The sequence below is a fragment of the Aulonocara stuartgranti genome (genome assembly GCF_965226115.1).
Source record: "Aulonocara stuartgranti genome assembly, chromosome: 6".
Taxonomy (NCBI): Eukaryota; Metazoa; Chordata; class Actinopteri; order Cichliformes; family Cichlidae; genus Aulonocara; species Aulonocara stuartgranti.
In genome coordinates this window covers 29,295,320-29,314,495 of record NC_138944.1, presented here as the reverse complement: position 1 = coordinate 29,314,495, position 19,176 = coordinate 29,295,320, and the positions used below count along the sequence as shown (strand labels likewise).

Here is a 19,176-nt window from a genome sequence, read left to right as displayed (position 1 = left end):
AGCGATTGCTGTGCATTTTTTTTCTCAGCTCGTTATGCAACACTTTGTGCTCCAGAATCAAAGCTAAGGCTACAAAGCCTTTAAATTGACGAATGCGCTTCCTGCTGTTAATCTGTGCATGCTCTCACGCCTGTGTGTGTGTGTCTGTGTGTGTGCAACAGGAGCGGATGTTTCTCAGTGTGTCCAATTACATCTTCACTGTGATCTTCGTGGGCGAAATGATGATCAAGGTAACCATAACAGTGAACATTTTCTGAATAAGCACTCCACTCCAAAGTCATTTTCTTGATTCTAAAGAGGCAATTTTCGTTGCTGGTGGGGATCAGAATGGCTTTCATTCTCATTTTACACCTTAGCTTATTTAATTATTTCAGTAATTTTGTTGGATCTGTGCGCGTCTGCATGCAGGTGGTAGCTATGGGCCTGTACTTTGGAGAGGGCGTGTACCTGCAGAGCAGCTGGAATGTCTTGGATGGGCTCCTGGTGTTTGTGTCACTTGTGGACATCCTGGTGTCCATCGCTTCAGCAGGTGGTAATCGGATCTTAGGCATCCTCCGGGTCCTTCGCCTGCTCCGCACACTTCGACCACTCAGGTACAAATCAAGGAGATTATCATCTGTGTTTACTCTGCTGATATTATATTAAGGACTGTCTAACCTGTGTGTGTGCTTGCTGCAGGGTGATAAGTCGTGCTCCAGGTCTGAAACTGGTGGTTGAAACTCTGATCACATCTCTCAGACCAATTGGGAATATTGTTTTGATCTGCTGTGCTTTTTTCATCGTGTTTGGAATTCTGGGAGTCCAGGTAAATGTTCATGCCGACCGTTCCCCGTTCGTCCTCTGTCAGTTAAAGATAAGCTCCATCATTTTTCCCCCGAGACAGCAAAATACAAAACACGTCAAACTCATTTTCACTCGATTTGATATGACCGAACATTAAAAGCTCGTTGTGTTTTCTGCTGCAAGAAGACACAGATCACTGTGGCTTAAAGTAAATGAGCTCAGAGAAAGCTTCAGGTAATAAAAAGTGAAGAGAAAAATTGGGAGGAAATGCAAATGAGCTGCTGATTATGCACCAGTCCCTGGAAGTAATTAAAAAAACACAACAATGGTTCAACAGGGGGAATGTGCTGAGAATGTGGTTTTTAAATCGGATTTTCACCTGGATTTTAATATTACTAATCAAATTCATAAATACAGCTTATTATTTATTAAAATAGCTTAATATTCAGAATGAGCTAATAAACTATAAATAACACACTTTGCTTGATATAAAGGATCAAAAATAATATCACGTTGCTTTGGTTTCAGACCTCAGGGTTAGGACTGTTAATAAGCTCTGAAGCCAAATAACAGGGTACAGTATAAGAAAGAAAAAAATGTAAGCGCAAATAAAGTTTAATTTGTTACTACTTTTAAATAGTAGCTTGATTCCTCCTACCTTAGAAAACCAGCTTGGATCAGCGTCCCTCAAGTGACATATTGGTGTTTCTAATGTAAAGGACAGTGAAAGTCTGAAAGGGGAGGTGTTTTTTTTTTTTGCTTGCAGTTTGTTTAGGTTTGGACACAAAAGAATTACTGATCAGCATTTCACCTTTTTTTACAGTCTGAAACATGAATTAACACTTAATTTTCACCTTTATCTGCAAGCTAGGTCGTAGCCACTGTGATGTCAAGCTAAATGCTAAAGTATTTGGACTTTAGCATTTAGCATTCAGGCTGCTGCCATGTTTTTTTGGGGGGTGGGGGGTTGGTTTCACAATTGAACATATCATAATGAGGTGTGGGGGGCTCCAGGTATCAACTAGTGCTAGCAAGCTTTGTTCAAAGCTGCGTATACAAACTGCTAATGAATGCTAAGCTAACAGACTAATAAAACCCTCAAAGTTCACTTTCCAAAACTGAAGCACAAACTTCTTGGACAATGTGTGCTATACAGGGAGACATTTTATTTGTCAGATATTTCCATTAAAATGCTCCAGGAGACACCAACACCGCAAACACAGTGGAGAGGTTCAGTTCAGTGACTCCAATTAGTGGCGCTGAGGCCTGGCAGCGATGATTGGCTACGCCTGCCTGTGTTGGGACACCTGTCAATCAAAGTAGCCGTGCCCTTAACTCAATTATCCAGGTGGTTGACTTATAAACTTAGAGTTGTTATGAAGGGAGAAACTATCAGAGAAACAGAGGCCAAAAATTGCTTTTTGTACCAGATTGTAATTATATACTTTTCTTCTGCTGTAAAGGGGTGTCAAACATAAGGCCTGTGGGCCAGAATTGGCCTAGCAAAGACTCCAATCTGGCCCCAATGGACGGCTTTGGAAAATGTGAGGGAGGTCATAAATTTTGAATTTTTAGCTGTATTTTTTAGTTTTACACCATTGGCTACTGATGTAGACCTCCACCATGGCCATTCATGCTACACCAAAGTAAATAAGTAATATATAAACAATTAAATTGCAGAAAAGTTCCTGTTTTTTCTTTATGTACTATACAAATTTTATTTTTCTTATAATGGGTCCACAGTAAAAAAAAAAAAAGGGCATTAACATAAACTTTCTGCTTTATAATGTCAGGGCAGTCTGGTCTAAGAGTTACCAAAACTTTGTAATGAATTTTATACATTTATTTCTTACACTTTAAGCCCAAAATTTTCTTTCATTTACTAGAGCCTACTAGAGATGTGCTGTTGAAATTGCCTATTTTGAGCTTATTTTTCTTATGCAACGATATCTCAGGGATTAAATGTGAGGTAAAACATCTTTGCACTAATAGGAGTCAGGCTCAAGTGCACATTTAAAACAGGCTGGATAGTCTCCGGACACATTTACTTCTTCACGCGTTGAAGTCCTTCAGAAATACTTTATTTTTTATTTTTTTTTGTGTCCCGTTTGGATCTTTAGCCATCAGAATTGTTGTCTTAAGGCCAAGAAAGATGCCAAGCGGATTTATTTTACCAAGTGGATCATCATGGCCTTGCCATATTGGTCCATTTGATTGACCTTTATTATAATTATGAATTTATTTTATTTTCAGGTGCTACAAACGGGACAGACATGACTGGGGGATAGGACAGGGAGAAAGAATGAAAGAAAGAGAGGGAGAGAAAGAAAACCAAAGGGGAGAAGAGATGGTGAGAAGGGGGGGAAGAAAGAAAAAACAAACAAAACACCTGGATCACCTGTATGGAGAAAAAAAACAGAAGAAATACTTTAAAACAAAAGAATCTATTAATGAAACTTCCTTTAAGGTTTAAAGGCTCTCACCACATTTTAAAATGTCAAAGTCAGGAAATGAATGTACAGTACCATTTTTAAAAACTCCACTCAAAGCCAGTCAGTTCATTTTCATGGCTTATGTTTCTCTTTTTGCAAATACAAATATTCAGATTTAATCCTTGCAAGGATATAATACCTAATGAACGCTGAAGCTAATTAACACGTAGGCTTATATTTGACGAAAAGCACGCTATCAGTGGGTTATCTTCTAATGAGAACACCCATGCTGGAGTGATTCTGCACAGGGGTCTGCAGGCTCTTGCAGACTGTTTACTGTACAGCAATATAACAGCCTCTGCTCTGTTGTGTGAAGGTTTGTTTACACTGCCTTGAGGTTACAGTCTTCTCTCATGTTTTTTTCTCTGTGCTCACACTTGCGCAGCTGTTTAAAGGGAAATTCTTCTACTGCGACGGGATCAATGTAAGTAACATCACCAATAAAACTGAGTGTCTGCAGGCTGGTTACCGCTGGCTGCGGCGGAAATACAACTTCGACAATCTGGGACAGGTTTGTCACACTCTTGGACAGACATCTGCTCTTACAGGCTGGTAATCGTAGCAGCAAAGCTGAATTATGTGCGTATCATCCCGCCAGGCGCTGATGTCGCTCTTTGTGCTGTCGTGTAAGGACGGCTGGGTCAGCATCATGTACGACGGCCTGGATGCCATGGGTGTGGACCAGCAGGTGAGGAGAGGCAGTCTCGCACACAGCGGGGGGGAGAGCGGGTGTGTGAGGGATTAAAAAGTGAAAATCAGGGAGATGAACGACTCATTCAGCGAGTGAATATTTCCCTGTGATTTCCTTCTTTTTTGTGTCGTTCTTAGGAACACTTGATCTTGTTTGTTTGAGTGTGAAAGGGGAAATATCTCAGGAGTGAGGTGTAGCTGTGCAAAGAAAAGAAAGAAAAGGCAGATGGATGAATAGATGTGAGCTGACAGAGCTGGCAGTTTTAGTGCTGACTCAGTACTTACATTGTCTTTTTGTTTGTGCTCTCTCCTTTTCTTCCTCTCCACCCCTCCTCACCTTCTTTCATCACTCTTTCTGTTCTTGTTTTTTTTTTTTTTTTTTACCTTTTGTGTCTCTGTGCTACCTCCTGTCCTTTCTTCTTCGCTTTTTTCTCTCTGTTTCTCTCTGCAGCCAGTGAGAAACCACAATCCTTGGATGCTGCTGTTTTTCATCTCATTCCTGCTCATTGTCAGCTTCTTTGTGCTCAACATGTTTGTGGGCGTGGTGGTGGAAAACTTTCACAAGTGTCGCCAGCAGCAGGAGGAGGAAGAGGCGCGGCTGAGGGAGGAGAAACGACAGAAGCGACTGGAGAAGAGGAGGAGAAGTGAGGAAGTGTTTCGGGAAAGTGGGTGGAGGGACATCAGAGTAAAGTACTGTGCAAAAGTCTTGAGTCACCTCTCATTGCTTCATATTTGGCTAGAAAAATGGGAAATGGGTGCAGCCATTTATTGAAATGTGGAGATATAAATGGAAATACAGTATAGAAGACAAAAACAGAATTTGTACAATTCTGACAACCCTGAATGCCAATATTTGGTATTGACTTTATTCTTCAACACGGTCTGAGCTCTCATAGACAAGTGTTATTGTAATTTATTTAAGTGGTCTCCAGGAATAGTTCTCCAGGCTTCTTGAAGGACTTTCAAAGCTGTTCTTTGGATGTTTCTGCCTGTTGTTCTGTTCTCTGTCAGGATGATCCCACAGTGCTTCAGTAATGTTGAGGCCAATCCATGACTGATAATGTTCTTTCTTTGCCTTCCACTTGTTCTGTTTCCTTAAATGTTGTGAGGACTACAGAGAAAACTGCATAGCATGGCAAGATAAACCACATTTAAGGCTAATAGGTCTTTGGGAATCACCTTGTTGGTGCAAAAATACTATTTTATGCTGTCAAACCTTTTAATAATACCTAATTTTTTGTGTTTTTGCTAAAAGCCTTTACGAAATTCTGCATGAAATTCTCCGTTTTTTGGACGCTAGCTTGTCACGTAACATATATATATAGACTGAAATCACTGTGATTTTGTGAAAAATATGTCAACCTATGACCAGCTGGTCCTGATGTTTCCAAACAAGAAAAGGAAAAAACTGAGATTCTGGGTTCCTGCAACTCTCACGAGAAGGCAGCAGGAGGAAGAATTTCATGTTTTGACCCAGGAGTTGAAATTCTATCGCGTCTGCTTCTGTGCATATTTCAGGATGTCAGTGGGACTGTTGAAACTTTTACTGGCAGACTTGGCATTTATTGTGGTCAATGTGAATGGCTTTATTAAGAATAGGTGAGTCCGAAAAATAGTTTTAAATCACAAAATATTTGCACAAATTTTACACGTCCGGTGTGTAAAGGCCTTAAAGATACAATTTGAAATGGGCTCTAAGTTGTCTGCTATGTGTAGACGCAACATTGGTTCATCCCTTGAGCTGGATGTCCGTTTATGCTTGAATGATTCACACGTCAGTGTTCAGCGGCTTAACAAATGAAAATGGTCAGGTACAAGGACTGGACTGAAAATGGGTGAAAAAGCAGCCAATGTCCAAAGAAAAAACTTTGAAAGACCTTCACAAAGCCGGGAGAACTGTTACTCAGGACCACTTTAAAAAATAGCAGGAGGGCCGGCTCAAAATCTGCACAGTGCTTTAAGTGGACATCCAAACGTTACACCTGTAACTGCTGAACATGTGATTCCTAAACCACCTGAAAAAAACCATGCAGTCGTGATTCAAGAAAGGGGACACACACGTTGCTTTCACTTCACTTTCTTTAAGAGGTATTGTAAAGATCTTGAACCACTGGTGGCTTCACCCTACCCAGAAGTCTTTAGAGTCTCCCCTGATAGTTGCACCATTTTCCATTCTGCCTGCTAGAGTTGCCTCCTCCTCTGCTCTTTACTCCCTTGGCCATGAAAATGATCCCATCACCATATACCATCCTAAATCTAGTAAAATGTCTTTTTTTGGTCTATCGCAGGCCTAACACAGAGAGACAGACAACCATTTGCATTCACATTTGCGGGCAATTTAGAATCACAAATTGTGGGAGGAGTACCTGGAGAAAACCCACGCAGACACAGAGAGAGCATGCAACTCCACACAGGAAGGTCGGGTGATGGAGCTGAACTCAGGGCCTTCTTGCTGTGAGGCAGTAGTGCTAATCACTGTGCAACCATCCTGCTCCCTCTCTTCCAAAAAACAGAAGCAGAACATGAGTGCACTATTTCCTCCCATAGGGGCTAAATAATCATCGATACTCATTATTCCATATGGGCTGATAATTACACAACATAGGATCACTACAGGATGTCAGCTGCAGGTCGATAGTCGATGTTCAGCAGCACATATAGATCAATCAGGGTTCTTTTGCTATTTATTACAGTTAATCATTGGGTCCTGGGCTCTCTCCATCTGATCGCATCTGTCTTTGTGACCTCATCTCTCTATGCTGCTGTTCCTCTTTTAAGTTCTCTTTCACTCCCTCTCACTGTGGAACAGTTTCAGTGGCCAAATCGACTGCAAATGCAAATGCAGATGATTCATAAATACGCTTCAGGGGAAACTGATTATGGCTGGAAGATGTATCAGTTGATTTCTACAAAGGGAAAAGTAAGGTCATCCCGCTTCCTTTCTGCGCTCGGCCCATGTTCCGCACTAAGATCACAGTGAGTTCCGGTTAACACGGCTTTAATCACACATGGAGGTGTAAGGTAAGGCTTTCACACAGTGTGCCTTGCGAAAGAAATGCTCTAGCTTAACAGTCCTCTCCTTCATCCTCCGAGCTCGTAGATGAGGCAGTGGCTTTCTCATGTCCTGACTCATCTGCTGCTACAGCAACGGGAGATAACTCTTCCTGCATCTCCTCTGGCCTCGCCTGCGCCCGTTAGCTTCCATCTCCTTTTCCTTTGAAAAATGTTCATACATCCCTAGCCTAGCGACCAGCAGATGCCAACAAAGACAAGTCCTCACACACACACACACACACACACACACACACACACACACACAAAGAGAGAGAACAGAGAACAACCCAAAAAGAGTTGAACATTTTTCATGTGCTCGATGAGCAATATCCATTATTTTCCAGCTTTAAGGCACGATTATGTTTTCTTTTGGAGGAACTATTCATAAAGCATTCTGGGCCCAGGTCTGCCGACGCCTGTACACGAGCACATTATTCCCAGTGTCCGGAACGATCAGCTTCCATTCGAACTGGTGCGTCAGAGTGCGCTGAAAGTAGGACATGTCATTTGTGGTTTATGAGTGTCTCTTTTCTCTGCTCTACTATCTCATCAGGTCTGTCGGTGTTAGAGCATTTTATTTCTCAGCATTAAATTTCATAAAAGCCAGCATGTGTTGACGAGTAACCTTGACTTATTATGTAGCGATTTCCTCATTCTTTTCTTTTCCTCACTTTTCAAAGCAAATCTAGTTTTAGTTTGTTTATGTCACTTCTCCTTTGGAGTCTGAAGCAGAAGAAACGGGTGCAGAGGGAAAAGGTACAAAAAAAATGATCCTGCTTTAAACAACAAGGGAAACATGCCTGCTGGAGAACTGAAAGAAAATGCTGGCGCTGATGCTGGCAGTAAACCCAGCGTCACTGCGTCAGCCAGTCAAAAGTGCTCCAACCAAACTAATGGAGCTATTTCTTTATGGAGCTTAGTACATGGACCTATTATACATTCACTGGCCAGTTTATTATGTACAGTGTGCTAGGGCCCGATTTAACAAGGCGCAGCAAGATTTTGGTCCACATTCACATGAAAGCATCACACAGAGCTCCATATTTGTTCCACCACATCCCAAAGGTGCTCTGTTGGACTGAGATCTGATGATTGTGAAGGCCTTCTGCTCCTGTAGACCATCTGCTTCAAACACATTCAGAGATGCTCTTCTGCATTCCTTTGTTCTAACAAGCAAACTTCAGCAGGTTATCTTGACCTGACTTGCCTGAGTTATTGTGATGTCACTGGCTGAGTGGATAGTTTTGTTAACGAGCAGTTAAAGAGGTGTATCAGTTGGAGCCTGCTGTTGTCTAAAATTTTATCCTGAGGCATTAAATTGTCTTAAAATTGTATCAAATATTCCCTTGTCAGGGAATGTGTCTACATAGTTCTGGTCATTTCGCATAGGTGTGCACACACGCATAGTCAGCACCCCTACATACACACACATTTTCTTTCTCTTGCTAGATTTCTGTCTCTCTCTCTGTACGCTCTCTCTGCAGTGTAATCTCTAGTAGTGCTCTCCTCTTAGTCAGTTAACTGTCTGGCAGCAGACAGCGAGGGTTTCTGCTCAAAGACACCTTGAGGTGCCGTGGAGAGTGTGTGTGCATGATGGATAGGACTGAATTCCTGAGGTGGCACTTTTAGTCTGTGCACACACATGCACGCACACACCAGAGTGCCACTTGGCACACGCTTCACCAGTGACCTCATAGCCAATATCATATTTTTCTTTCAGAAGCATTTTAATGACTCTCAGTGTGTGTGTGTGTGTGTGTGTGTGTGTCTGTGTTTGTATCTCTGTGTGTGTGTGTGTGTGTGTGTGTGTGTGTGTGTGTGTGTGTGTGTAGGGGCCCTTGAGAAGCCGTATTACGCCGACTACTCTCCGTTACGTCGAAGCATCCACACCGTGTGCACCAGCCACTACCTGGATCTCTTCATAACCATCATCATCTTCACAAACCTCCTCACCATGAGCATGGAGCACTACAACCAACCTCAGGTAACCATGGCAACACCTTCCTCCACCTGTCCTAAAACCATAGTAATGAAGCACAATGCAGTGGTATTGTAGAAGTGTGTATCTGTGTGTCCTGCAGTACCTCGAGGAGATACTGAAGTACTGCAATTATGTCTTCACGCTGGTTTTCGTCATCGAGGCCATTCTGAAACTCATCGCGTTTGGTCTTCGGCGCTTTTTCAAAGAGAGGTATCCCCAGTCGCGCATGGAGACAGAGGCTCTCAAAAAGCATCCCTTCAGAAGCTAATTATTGTTTTTGTCCGTGTGTGTCAAGATGGAACCAGCTGGACCTCGCCATTGTGTTGCTGTCCATCATGGGTATCACACTGGAGGAAATAGACCTGAGTGCTTCCCTGCCCATCAACCCCACAATTATACGGATAATGAGGGTCCTCAGGATAACACGAGGTAAGCACACGGGGAGACAAACACAGAAAAAAAAAAAACACGACGGGGTGAGGCTGATAAGAGCTGACATGTTGCGATATTTCAGTGCTGAAGCTGTTAAAGATGGCGACGGGGATGAGAGCTCTGTTGGACACGGTGATGCAGGCTCTGCCTCAGGTAAGAAGCATCTATTGTGCTTGTACAGTTAAACATGTCTTTTTAAATGGCTGCCTGGTGTCCAGATCTGATGAAAAGCAGATGGCTTGTTTTATTTAGCAATTTACGAGGCCTGGCACTGACTGCCTCTTCCATGATTTATCACTTATTCCTCCCAAGCAGTGCTATACCAGCGACACCTAATAATCACTAAACAAAGAAGAAGACATACTCAGATTTAGCTAAAAGGTACCTGCAGATCCTTAAACTCATCAGTTAAATCCTGACTTTTTGGCATGTTATGAAACAGTTTGGCTTTGGGATGATTGTTTTGCTGCTTGCTGACGAATAAAGCAGAACATCCAAAGATCCAATCTGAAAAGCTTTCTTTTCTTTGAGGCACAAAAGCTCTGCAGACAAAAGCTGCATTCAGGCAGATTTTACCAGGCAAATACACTGGTAGATATATCACACTTTTCCACTGTATTTAAGCACTCAAACCACTTTCTTACTATAAGCTTCATTCACACACCCATTCATATTTGCACCACCAACCGCCAATCACATCGCCAACCTTCTGATTACCTCCTGAGCTCCTTTCCTGTGTGATTTTTTTTTTTTCAAGCCTGTGTTTATGTCCTCTACTAACACTGACAGCCTGGACCACTACCTCAAGGTGCTTTATATTGTAAGGTAAACCCCAATCAAACAACCCCCTATGAGCAAGCACTTGGCGACACTGGGAGGGAAAAACTCCCTTTTGACAGGAAGGAATTTCCTGCAAAACCCGTCTCAGGAAGGGGCGGCTGGTTGGGGATAATAGAAGGGAGATGGATGTAGTCACTGTGACGCCACCGGGAGGTCTGCAGACTCTCCTTTTGAAGCCAAAAGTTATGAAATTTAAATGAAAGGCTGCTGTGCTAAGTTAGCAGCTAGCTTGGTTAGCAAGACTCCATGGGTGCAACACAGTCACAGATACCTGCTAATTAGTGCTAACTACAGATGACCCTGTCTAGCTTTTTCCAGTTAAGATATGCTGTTGATACCTTGGCTGTCTAAAACACTGGCTAACACAGTGGAAACAGTTAAAAATATTAGAATATCACGCACAGAAAAAACAGCTAAGCTAAGACTTCTCAGCCAGTTTGACCTAGCCACAAAGCTAGTCATATTTTTTGCCACATAAATGCATTAACTTTTTCCCCCATAAAGACATTGAAGACCTCTTCTGTGCCCTTAATAATGAGTTTTGACAAGTATATATCAATAACGCTGGGTTAAATGACCATTAGAGTAGCCATAGTAACCTGTATAGGCAGAGATAACCCTCAATAATGTCTAATACACACCCAGCTATTTTGTTCTGGAAACAGGCCGGAAATATGACACAAACCTCTCAGTTCAGAAAAGAAAAACAAGGGTTAGCCACAATAGGCGTCTACTAAGGAAAAAAAGGCCTAAACAAGGTTGAAATCCAACATCAAGCACCTGCCTATCACTAAATTGCTACATCAAGTTATCGGGTCAACTACTAATTGGAAGGTTTGTGGTTTGACCCCTGGCTGCTCCGGTCTGCATACCAAAGATCTTTGGGCAAGATACTAACTCCAAGTTGCTCTACGATGCATCCATCGCAGTATGACTGTGTGTGAATGTTAGACAGAAAGCATGTATGTAGAAAAGGCAAGGGAAAATTTTCTTGCATGATTGAGGCAAGGTGTATGAAGTGCTTTGAGTGCTCCAATAGAGTAGAAAAGGACTTTATAAGAACAAGTCCATTTACCATTTATAGTAAAAAGGTAAAAAGAAAAGAAAATGTGTCTTAGATGTGGGAGCAGCAACACTAGTTCACCATTTTGGTCCAGATTAAATTCCAACTATTAAATGGATTATCATAAAATGTTTAGCAAATATTCACGATGAGGCCAAATGAATTTAGCTTTCCAGCTGACAGCTGATGTTTGTAGCTTTCATTTAAATTTCTTCATGATGTGGATGGATTGTAGTGAAGTTTAGCATCACTGTTTATGTTCCTCTGTGGCTGAACACTCTCATATGTTAACCTTTTAATGGTTAACATGCGAGTGTCAGATTTTACCTGATATACTAGTAGAATATGGTCTGAACTTTTACAGCACTTTTTAACCTTAGCAGATCTTCAGAGCACTTTAACAATGTCTCTGTCATTAATTCGTGCAACTGGGGACTCTGTGAACTTCTCTTACCCAAGGACATTTTAGCATTTGGAAGGAGCAGCCAACATTCTGCAATTAGTTTAAAACCCAGTCATTCACCTGAGCAATGACTCAGAAACATCCCCATCAGCCTCAGCTCTACTTGTGTGTTAACTTCTAATTAACAAATATTAGCACGCTAACAAGCGTGGGCATAACATCATAATTATGGTGCGCACTACTAGAGATCTGCACATTAGCATTGTATCTGTGAGCGTGTTACCGTTAAGTCAAAGCGCTCCTGTGCCTAAGTATAGCATCACAGAGCTGCCGCCTTCCCCGTGTGCCTTCTTTGAATATAATGTGGGAAGGCTTTGGGGAGGATCAACCAACCTTCCTCGGGGGACCCCACAAGAAACAAGGGAGAAAGGGTGAGGGAGGGGGCGGTGGTGCACATCAAACAAGCGGAAACATGTATACAAGTACACATTTATAAGGTGTGGTGATGGTTTTGACCTGCAGCTTAACCATGTTCATTTTAAACGACCGTGCTCATCTTTGCATATATTCAAACAAACCAGCGGAAATCTCAGCTATAAAGAAAATACCCACGATCCTCCACTTCCCATTTGTGTAGTATTTGTGTGTCTTTGAAGTGACACGTCACTGCAGGGGATCAAACCCACGTCTTTGCAGCGCCGTCCAATGCGCTTGTTTCCAGTTCGCTTCATCGGTGGATGCACCTTTTATCTAATTAGACATCGCCGTGCCTCCTACCATGACGAGAGGCAGGCCAGGACTCGGTGACAAGCGTGTTTGTGACTCATCAGGGTTGGGTCCAGGCGCCAAAAACTCACTTGTTTCTCAAGCCCTAAAACGTAAGGTGTTATTCCACTCCAGGTACCATGATGGATCCCGTTAGTTTTTAAGGAGTAGTAAACGTCAGTGCAGTAAGGCTCAGCGGTCTCTGTCTTTGGGCCTATCCTATCTGTTGGCGTCTCCCTCTCTCTCTTTTTCAGTGTATACTGTACATGTCTATTTTTTGGTGTATCATACACTCTATATATCTGTTTGTGCGTGTAATGTGTCCGTCTAGGTGGGGAATCTGGGTCTGCTCTTCATGTTGCTGTTCTTCATCTATGCAGCTCTGGGAGTTGAGCTCTTTGGAAAACTGGGTTAGTGTGTGCGTGCATGTATGTGCAAGAGTGTGCATGTGAGCCTGTGCATGCGTGCAAGCGGGTGCGACCGACGGGTGATTTATGTGTGGATTACATAAACAAGCATAAATTTTGCTGAGTTACATACATTAATTAATGCCAATTTAGAATCAGCAACCTAATCAGTGATCTAATCTGCGCGCAGTTCTCTTTCTTCTCCCCCCTTGCCTTCGTCTCCCACACTTACCGGATCTAATATTCCTTTCATCCTCTTTCAGAGTGCTCAGACGAGAACCCGTGCGAGGGTCTCAGTCGCCACGCTACCTTTGACAACTTTGGCATGGCTTTCCTCACGCTCTTCAGGGTGTCCACCGGGGACAACTGGAATGGGATCATGAAGGTTGTTACTCTTCCTTTCCTCTACTCTGAGGGGGTTTTTTAAGAAGATGGATGGACGACTGAGTGCATGTTTGTGTCTGCGTGTCTCAATGCATAGGTTATGAGACAGCCTCTGCATTAAGCAGAGAGCAGATCACTGTTTTTTTATGACAGACTAAGAGCTGATGACATTCGAGGGTCAGGAGAGTGTATTACTCTTCTGTGACAGGCTCAAGGTCCTTTTGGGCTCAGATCAACATCTCCCCCTGTAGGAGATGAGAGGAAGTACAGCAGAGCGCATTAATATATCACCCTAATCCCTTCATTTATCATCAGGTTATTGCTTCTTGATCCTTTATCGTCTCCTCTTCCCTTCCTTTATCATCCAGGACACACTGCGCGAGTGTCGCCCGCAGGATCGCCACTGCCTCACCTACCTGCCCTTGATCTCGCCCGTTTACTTCGTCACCTTCGTCCTCACGGCTCAGTTTGTGCTTGTCAACGTGGTCGTGGCCGTTCTGATGAAGCACCTGGAGGACAGCAACAAGGAGGCACAGCTGGAGGAGATGGAGGAGAGGAGGGAGAGGGAGGAGAGAAGAGAGCGGGAGGAGGCCAGTCGACGGCTCAGCACCGCGTCTGTGGGCGGGGACTTAGAGCTGGACGCACCTGCCCAGGTGCCTGCTTGTATTTCTGCATGCGTGTAAGCTAGCAGGGTAGAGATGACAGTGAGAGTAACAGTGTTGGTGATGTCATGTGCCAGGTGCAAGTTGAGGATGAAGGGTGTTCCCATGGCAACCTACTGAGCATGGGACGCATGCTCTCCCTCCCCAGCGACAGCTATCCTCAGCCGCTCAGATGCTCTCCTTATCCGCTCATTGGCCACGAGGCATTCTCCGGCTACAGCTTCTCAGGTAATTTGGCTGTTTATAGCCAATCGAATTAAGGAACTGTTTTTTACTGTCCTATAACAAGTAAATGACTCCTGTAAAGATTATTGCTTCCATAAATAGCTTAGAAGGCAGCAGAGCTGTGAAGTTTGCACAAGGTAAGGCAATGTTATCAAAGGCCTTAAGGAAGGAGATATTTGTTATGGATTTAAATGGAATTGATAGAACTATACGCCTGCCACGTCTTTCCCATCTTTAGTTTATATTTGGATTGTAACAAATCCTGGAACAGCCAGGTATCCCACGAACAAATAAAAAACAACAGAAAATGTTGGGTCATCCAATATAAAACCAACCACATCTCAATTGCACACACCGTAATTCTTTGTTTCCACTCAGTGTTCTCTCTCAGATGTTTAACAATATGCTGTAAGTAAAAGGTTTATCATAGATTAAAACTAGAAATCAAGTAGTTCTAGATTTGGAGTGTGCCTGTAGCATTACCTGGAAGTTATTTTCAGTCTTGTCATGTTAAAGTGTCTTTTTTAACAGTGGGAGTTTATTGCACCAAGTGAGCTGAATATAGAGTCCTCCACTGGAAGTCATGTTAACTAAAATTGCCAATGAGATAAAGATGAGGTGAAACTGAATCGTGACTTGGTCTCAAAACAGTTTTTTCATCTCCTGAGTTGTGAAAACGTACTGAAATATAGGAGCTGATGGTGTGTGTGTGTGTGTGTGTGTGTGTGTGTGTGTGTGTGTGTGAGTGAGTGGCTGTGAGGTGAAACAACTCTTTTAAAAAAAAATGCATCTAATGGTTAAAGTCTTGCTTTTTTATGTTCTAGCTGTCATCTTCATAATCCACGTTACTGTCTGCAGGCTCCATGTCATCTCTGGGCTCCAGTGGAGGCGGCTCCCTGCTGCAGGTTCCAGGAGCTCTGCCAGCCATCAGTCACGCTTCACTGGGGTCTGGACGCAGCTCAAGGCCAATGATCTGCCTCAGCACATCTCACAGCATCGACAGGCACTCCTCACACAGACTCGGCTCAGCCAACAGCGTAGAAGGATACAGGTTTAGCCCCACTCACAGAGCCAAGAGACACAGACTGAACTCGGCTCACAGCATAGACGGATATAGATTCAGCCCAGCGCATCGCATCAACAGACACAGACTCAGCTCTGCTCACAGTATGGACGGATACAGGGTGAATCCGGATCCCAGCGCCGAGCGGCCGAAGCTCATGTCCAGCCACAGCATAGACAGGCATCCGTCGCTCAGACTGAGCCCCACGCACAGCGGCGGCAGGCGTCCTTCTTACTGGCTCAGTCCCGAAGACAGTTTAGACAGAAACAAGTTGAGCCCCTCCTACGTCCCTGACAGTTCAGCCATGAGGAGACCAGCATCCTTCCGCGCTGCAAGCAGACAGTTAAGGAGACAGGTGTGTTTTTATGACGATGATAGCTGAACACAAACACACTGCAAACCTTTTTCAGCTCAGTTTAGTTCAGTTTTATTGATAAAGTATCAAATCACAACAACAGTCGCCTCAAGCTGCTTTATGTTGTAAGGTAAAGACCCTATAATAACATATCTGCTGGGGGTGAGGAGAGGAAGACAGTTATATTAGTTTAGTTCTACAAGTTTAACAGTTTCCCTTTGAATCAATTAAATAAGCCAGGTGAGATTCGAAGGATTTAGATGGTGCTTTTTAATTTTATGGGAATGAATCGGAATCAAGCTGAGAGGTTAGAGGGCATCTCTCCAAAAAATTTAAAATCGCAACGTCTGCAAAGTTTGAAGTGGGTGGTAGTTGCTTATAATCAATTTTGGGGCCTTTTTGTGTTTGTAAGGAACAAAAAATTATCTAAATGTATTTTTTAGAATTCCATCTTTTGCTCCAGGTTGATCTGCAGCACACAAGCCTACACGCACTTTACAACAGTCTGCGATTGGCTATCTCATAGTGTTTGTGAATGTGCTGTGTCCGCAGGAGGCCGTGCGCCTCGACTCTCTGGATCAGAGTTCAGCTGACGATCTGGCGGAGCCCCGACTCACTGTACCCGCAGCCTCCTCCACCCCGCCACGGCAACGGTCGTCCAGCGTTCACACAGTGAAATATGCGCACTCGCAGAGGGTCATCTCCTGCAGGAGCCACAGCCGGAGCCACAGCGATACCGCTGCACAAGAACACGTATCTGAGCAGACAGCCTGTGGCTCTCAGCCAGAAGCAGATTTTGAGAAGAGTTTGAAGGTATCAGTTCCACTCTGTGACTCCAGAGCAGCCAGCCCCGTTCCTGGCTCAGACCCCGCCCCGCAGCCAGATGACGCTGACGCAGAGGTCAGCTGTATTAACAGCTCTGTTCACTCTCACACGCAACCTACCAGCTCCCCGCACAAAAGCAGACACCTCACCCCGAGTCCCGGGGAGCACAGGAGCCGCCTCAGCCATTCGGTGTCCCCGGTTTCAGGCAGGAACAGGAAGCAGCGAATGAGCCCGCCGCCCAGGGAGGAGCCAGTTCCAGTCGCAACCCAACTAACTGACAGCAGCGCTGAGCTGAGGAGGCGGACTTTGTCTTTTGACGCCACAAGCCTCTCTCCTAATCTGCCGGAGGGAAGTTCTGTGGAAGACTAAACAAACCTGTGATGGGATTGGTCATTCTTTGAAGTGGAGGAGCCGAATGTGCTGCTTTAGTGCACGAGAGGGACGGGAGCCGCGGCCGGAAACAGGATTATACCCGTCTCCTGTCCCGCCCCTCGCCTCTTGCACTCACAAGGTTTTCATAGGTTGTGTGAGCAGGACTCAGACTGTGTGTGTACTGAGTGTGTATGTGTTCAAAGACTTGGACCCCTTTTGTGCCGTATGCACACGAGATGCACACAAGAAGAAGTTTCCTTTTCTTCTCTCATAGTTCTAGCTTTAGTTCACTCATAGAGTCACTTTGCAGCTATATTACTCAAACACTAACCCTCCCCCTTGCTTGCTCCACTCGCTCATCCTTTTCCTCGCACCTCAAGCCCAGGTCAGAGTACAAAACTACTCTGAAGGTGCACTGCAGGTTAAGTTAGTGACTGGTCTGCTGTTTTACACAAAGAGACCACACAGCTGGGGCTGCAACTACCTGTTAGTCCACACAACATAACCGGATCACGGTAACGTCTAATCACATTTTTTTCCTCTGTGAAAATACCAAACCCAAGGCACTCGATTCTGTTCATCTGGTTGCAGCTTTTTTTTAATGGGATAAATGACTTTTTCAGCCATCCAAGTGACTGAAGACTGTTGAATTTCCACATTTTTGAATGTCAAATGACTGAAGTTGTCAGTAGGATTAGTGATTAAATGTTTTTCCCACTGAAAATGCAGCATCCAGGTGAACAGAGTAGGCTGTTCTGGGATTTCTTTACCCCGACAAAAAAGACCAAACAGCAGGTTGTCAGTTTATTATGATTTTGGATCAAGAGGATCAAAGTCATTTAAGTTCTTAGGCTACACACAACCCAGTTTGATCTTAATGAAATAGTAAAATCATTGAACAATATAAAAGAAAAACACCTCAAAATGTTCCCCTTTTTTTCAGTGTAAAGACATACATTCTAAATAGAGTCGCATGTATGAAACCATCTATTTACAGGACAGATGATGAATAATCCTAAAGAAAATAAGTGATTTCAACAATATGTCTCAGTCTTAGTATCACCCCAACTCCTTGACTTAACCACCTTACCATGGTGTGGTACAGCAGGCTAGGAGTAATGTCTTAGTAAGTAAGAAAAAGCTGTAAAACTAACAAATCTGATTAGTTAGCAGAACCCCTCGCAGCATTGCTGCTTGAAAATGTATCCGTCAGTTATCAATATCAAGAGTTGCCAACTGTTTTCTTTTGACTAACCCTTTGATCAACAAGCTGTTTCAGCTCTCATTCAGTTAATAAGATCTGATGATTTTCCTAATTTGCAAACCGGTACTTGAATAGAATTTTCCCCCACTTTGTTCTCTGTGGTGCAGAAATGACAGTTTATGTTTACAAATGTGGTTTTAAGCAGTAGAATTACAAAACGTAATAAAAAATAATAATAATTTGTAACTGAACACCTGCAGTATGTGAATGGTGCAGGCACAATGCCGTTTTATAAGAGACTTATACCTCCACAACAGTAATAATGAATCCTGTACAGCAGCTTGTTGGATATATTATAATAGGAAATTTTATATTAAAGATAGTTTTTGATTTTCAATATGATTCATGTTCAGTTTTTTGGTTTTTGGAGGGTTTTTTTTCTTCATTCATCACGGCCTACAGTAAACTTCTGGGTGTCGCTTGATTGCTCATGGCCTGAGAAAACCTTGATGTCTTGTTGATTTTTGGCCTGTATGCACCCGACCCTGACAGCCTGAAAAATCAATCCGCTCTTTGAACCTTTAAGTTAAAATCATGTAGCGTGACCTAGGCCTTAGTAGTTTCTACCTCGCTTTCCCCCCGATCCCACCCACTCAAAACATTCAGTCAGCTCCGTTTTCTCACAACCCCCCCTCCGTCTTAGTATTCTCAGGGTAGAGGTAGTTCAGACACAGCTGAGTGTGGTGCGATCAGAGCTTTGCGGAGTTAGATTGCCCTCTGCTGGCCCCTTAAATTTGAAGAGGTGATTCAGACAGACGCAGATGTAAAAGAAGGGCTTATTCAGGTGACATAACAATGCGTAAAACTTTGTAGAAAAGGTCAAGAATCTATTTTATTAACACAGTGGGTGGTAGGAGAACTACAAAGGTGAATTTCTACACTTTTGAATGTCAATTTATCTGCTGGTGATGACGAGGATGGATGATGAGGGGTGCCAGTTGTAACGATTGATGATGATGGTGGATGATGCAAATGTTCATAAAGCCGTTTAATGTTCCTGCATATTAATGGAAGTGGGGAATGATACAAAGAGAGGAGATGATTGGACAGTGCTGGAATAAAACCACTTCCTGTCTGACTTTTATCTGACTCAATAACCTTTCTTCTAATTCTGTC

General features: G+C 43.4%; 1 protein-coding gene across 5 annotated transcripts in view; it reads left to right on the top strand.

Annotated features, from left to right (window-relative positions):
- LOC309708329 (voltage-dependent T-type calcium channel subunit alpha-1H-like) overlaps positions 1-19,144 on the top strand; it is a 74,265-nt gene extending 55,121 nt beyond the window's left edge. For 4 of the 5 annotated variants that reach the window (XM_082536278.1, XM_082536277.1, XM_082536275.1 and 1 more), the window contains 16 exons: positions 162-230; positions 409-593; positions 679-805; positions 3,661-3,786; positions 3,874-3,963; positions 4,417-4,609; positions 8,852-9,003; positions 9,101-9,210; positions 9,296-9,429; positions 9,515-9,585; positions 12,835-12,913; positions 13,174-13,295; positions 13,663-13,947; positions 14,034-14,184; positions 15,040-15,599; positions 16,152-19,144. In XM_082536278.1, coding sequence (XP_082392404.1) covers positions 162-230; positions 409-593; positions 679-805; positions 3,661-3,786; positions 3,874-3,963; positions 4,417-4,609; positions 8,852-9,003; positions 9,101-9,210; positions 9,296-9,429; positions 9,515-9,585; positions 12,835-12,913; positions 13,174-13,295; positions 13,663-13,947; positions 14,034-14,184; positions 15,040-15,599; positions 16,152-16,793 — 3,096 coding nt within the window. In that variant the 3' untranslated portion in view covers positions 16,794-19,144. The remainder of the gene's footprint in view (positions 1-161; positions 231-408; positions 594-678; positions 806-3,660; positions 3,787-3,873; positions 3,964-4,416; positions 4,610-8,851; positions 9,004-9,100; positions 9,211-9,295; positions 9,430-9,514; positions 9,586-12,834; positions 12,914-13,173; positions 13,296-13,662; positions 13,948-14,033; positions 14,185-15,039; positions 15,600-16,151) is intronic. The other variant, XM_082536276.1, reaches the window with a different exon arrangement.
- The last annotated feature ends 32 nt before the right edge of the window (positions 19,145-19,176 follow it).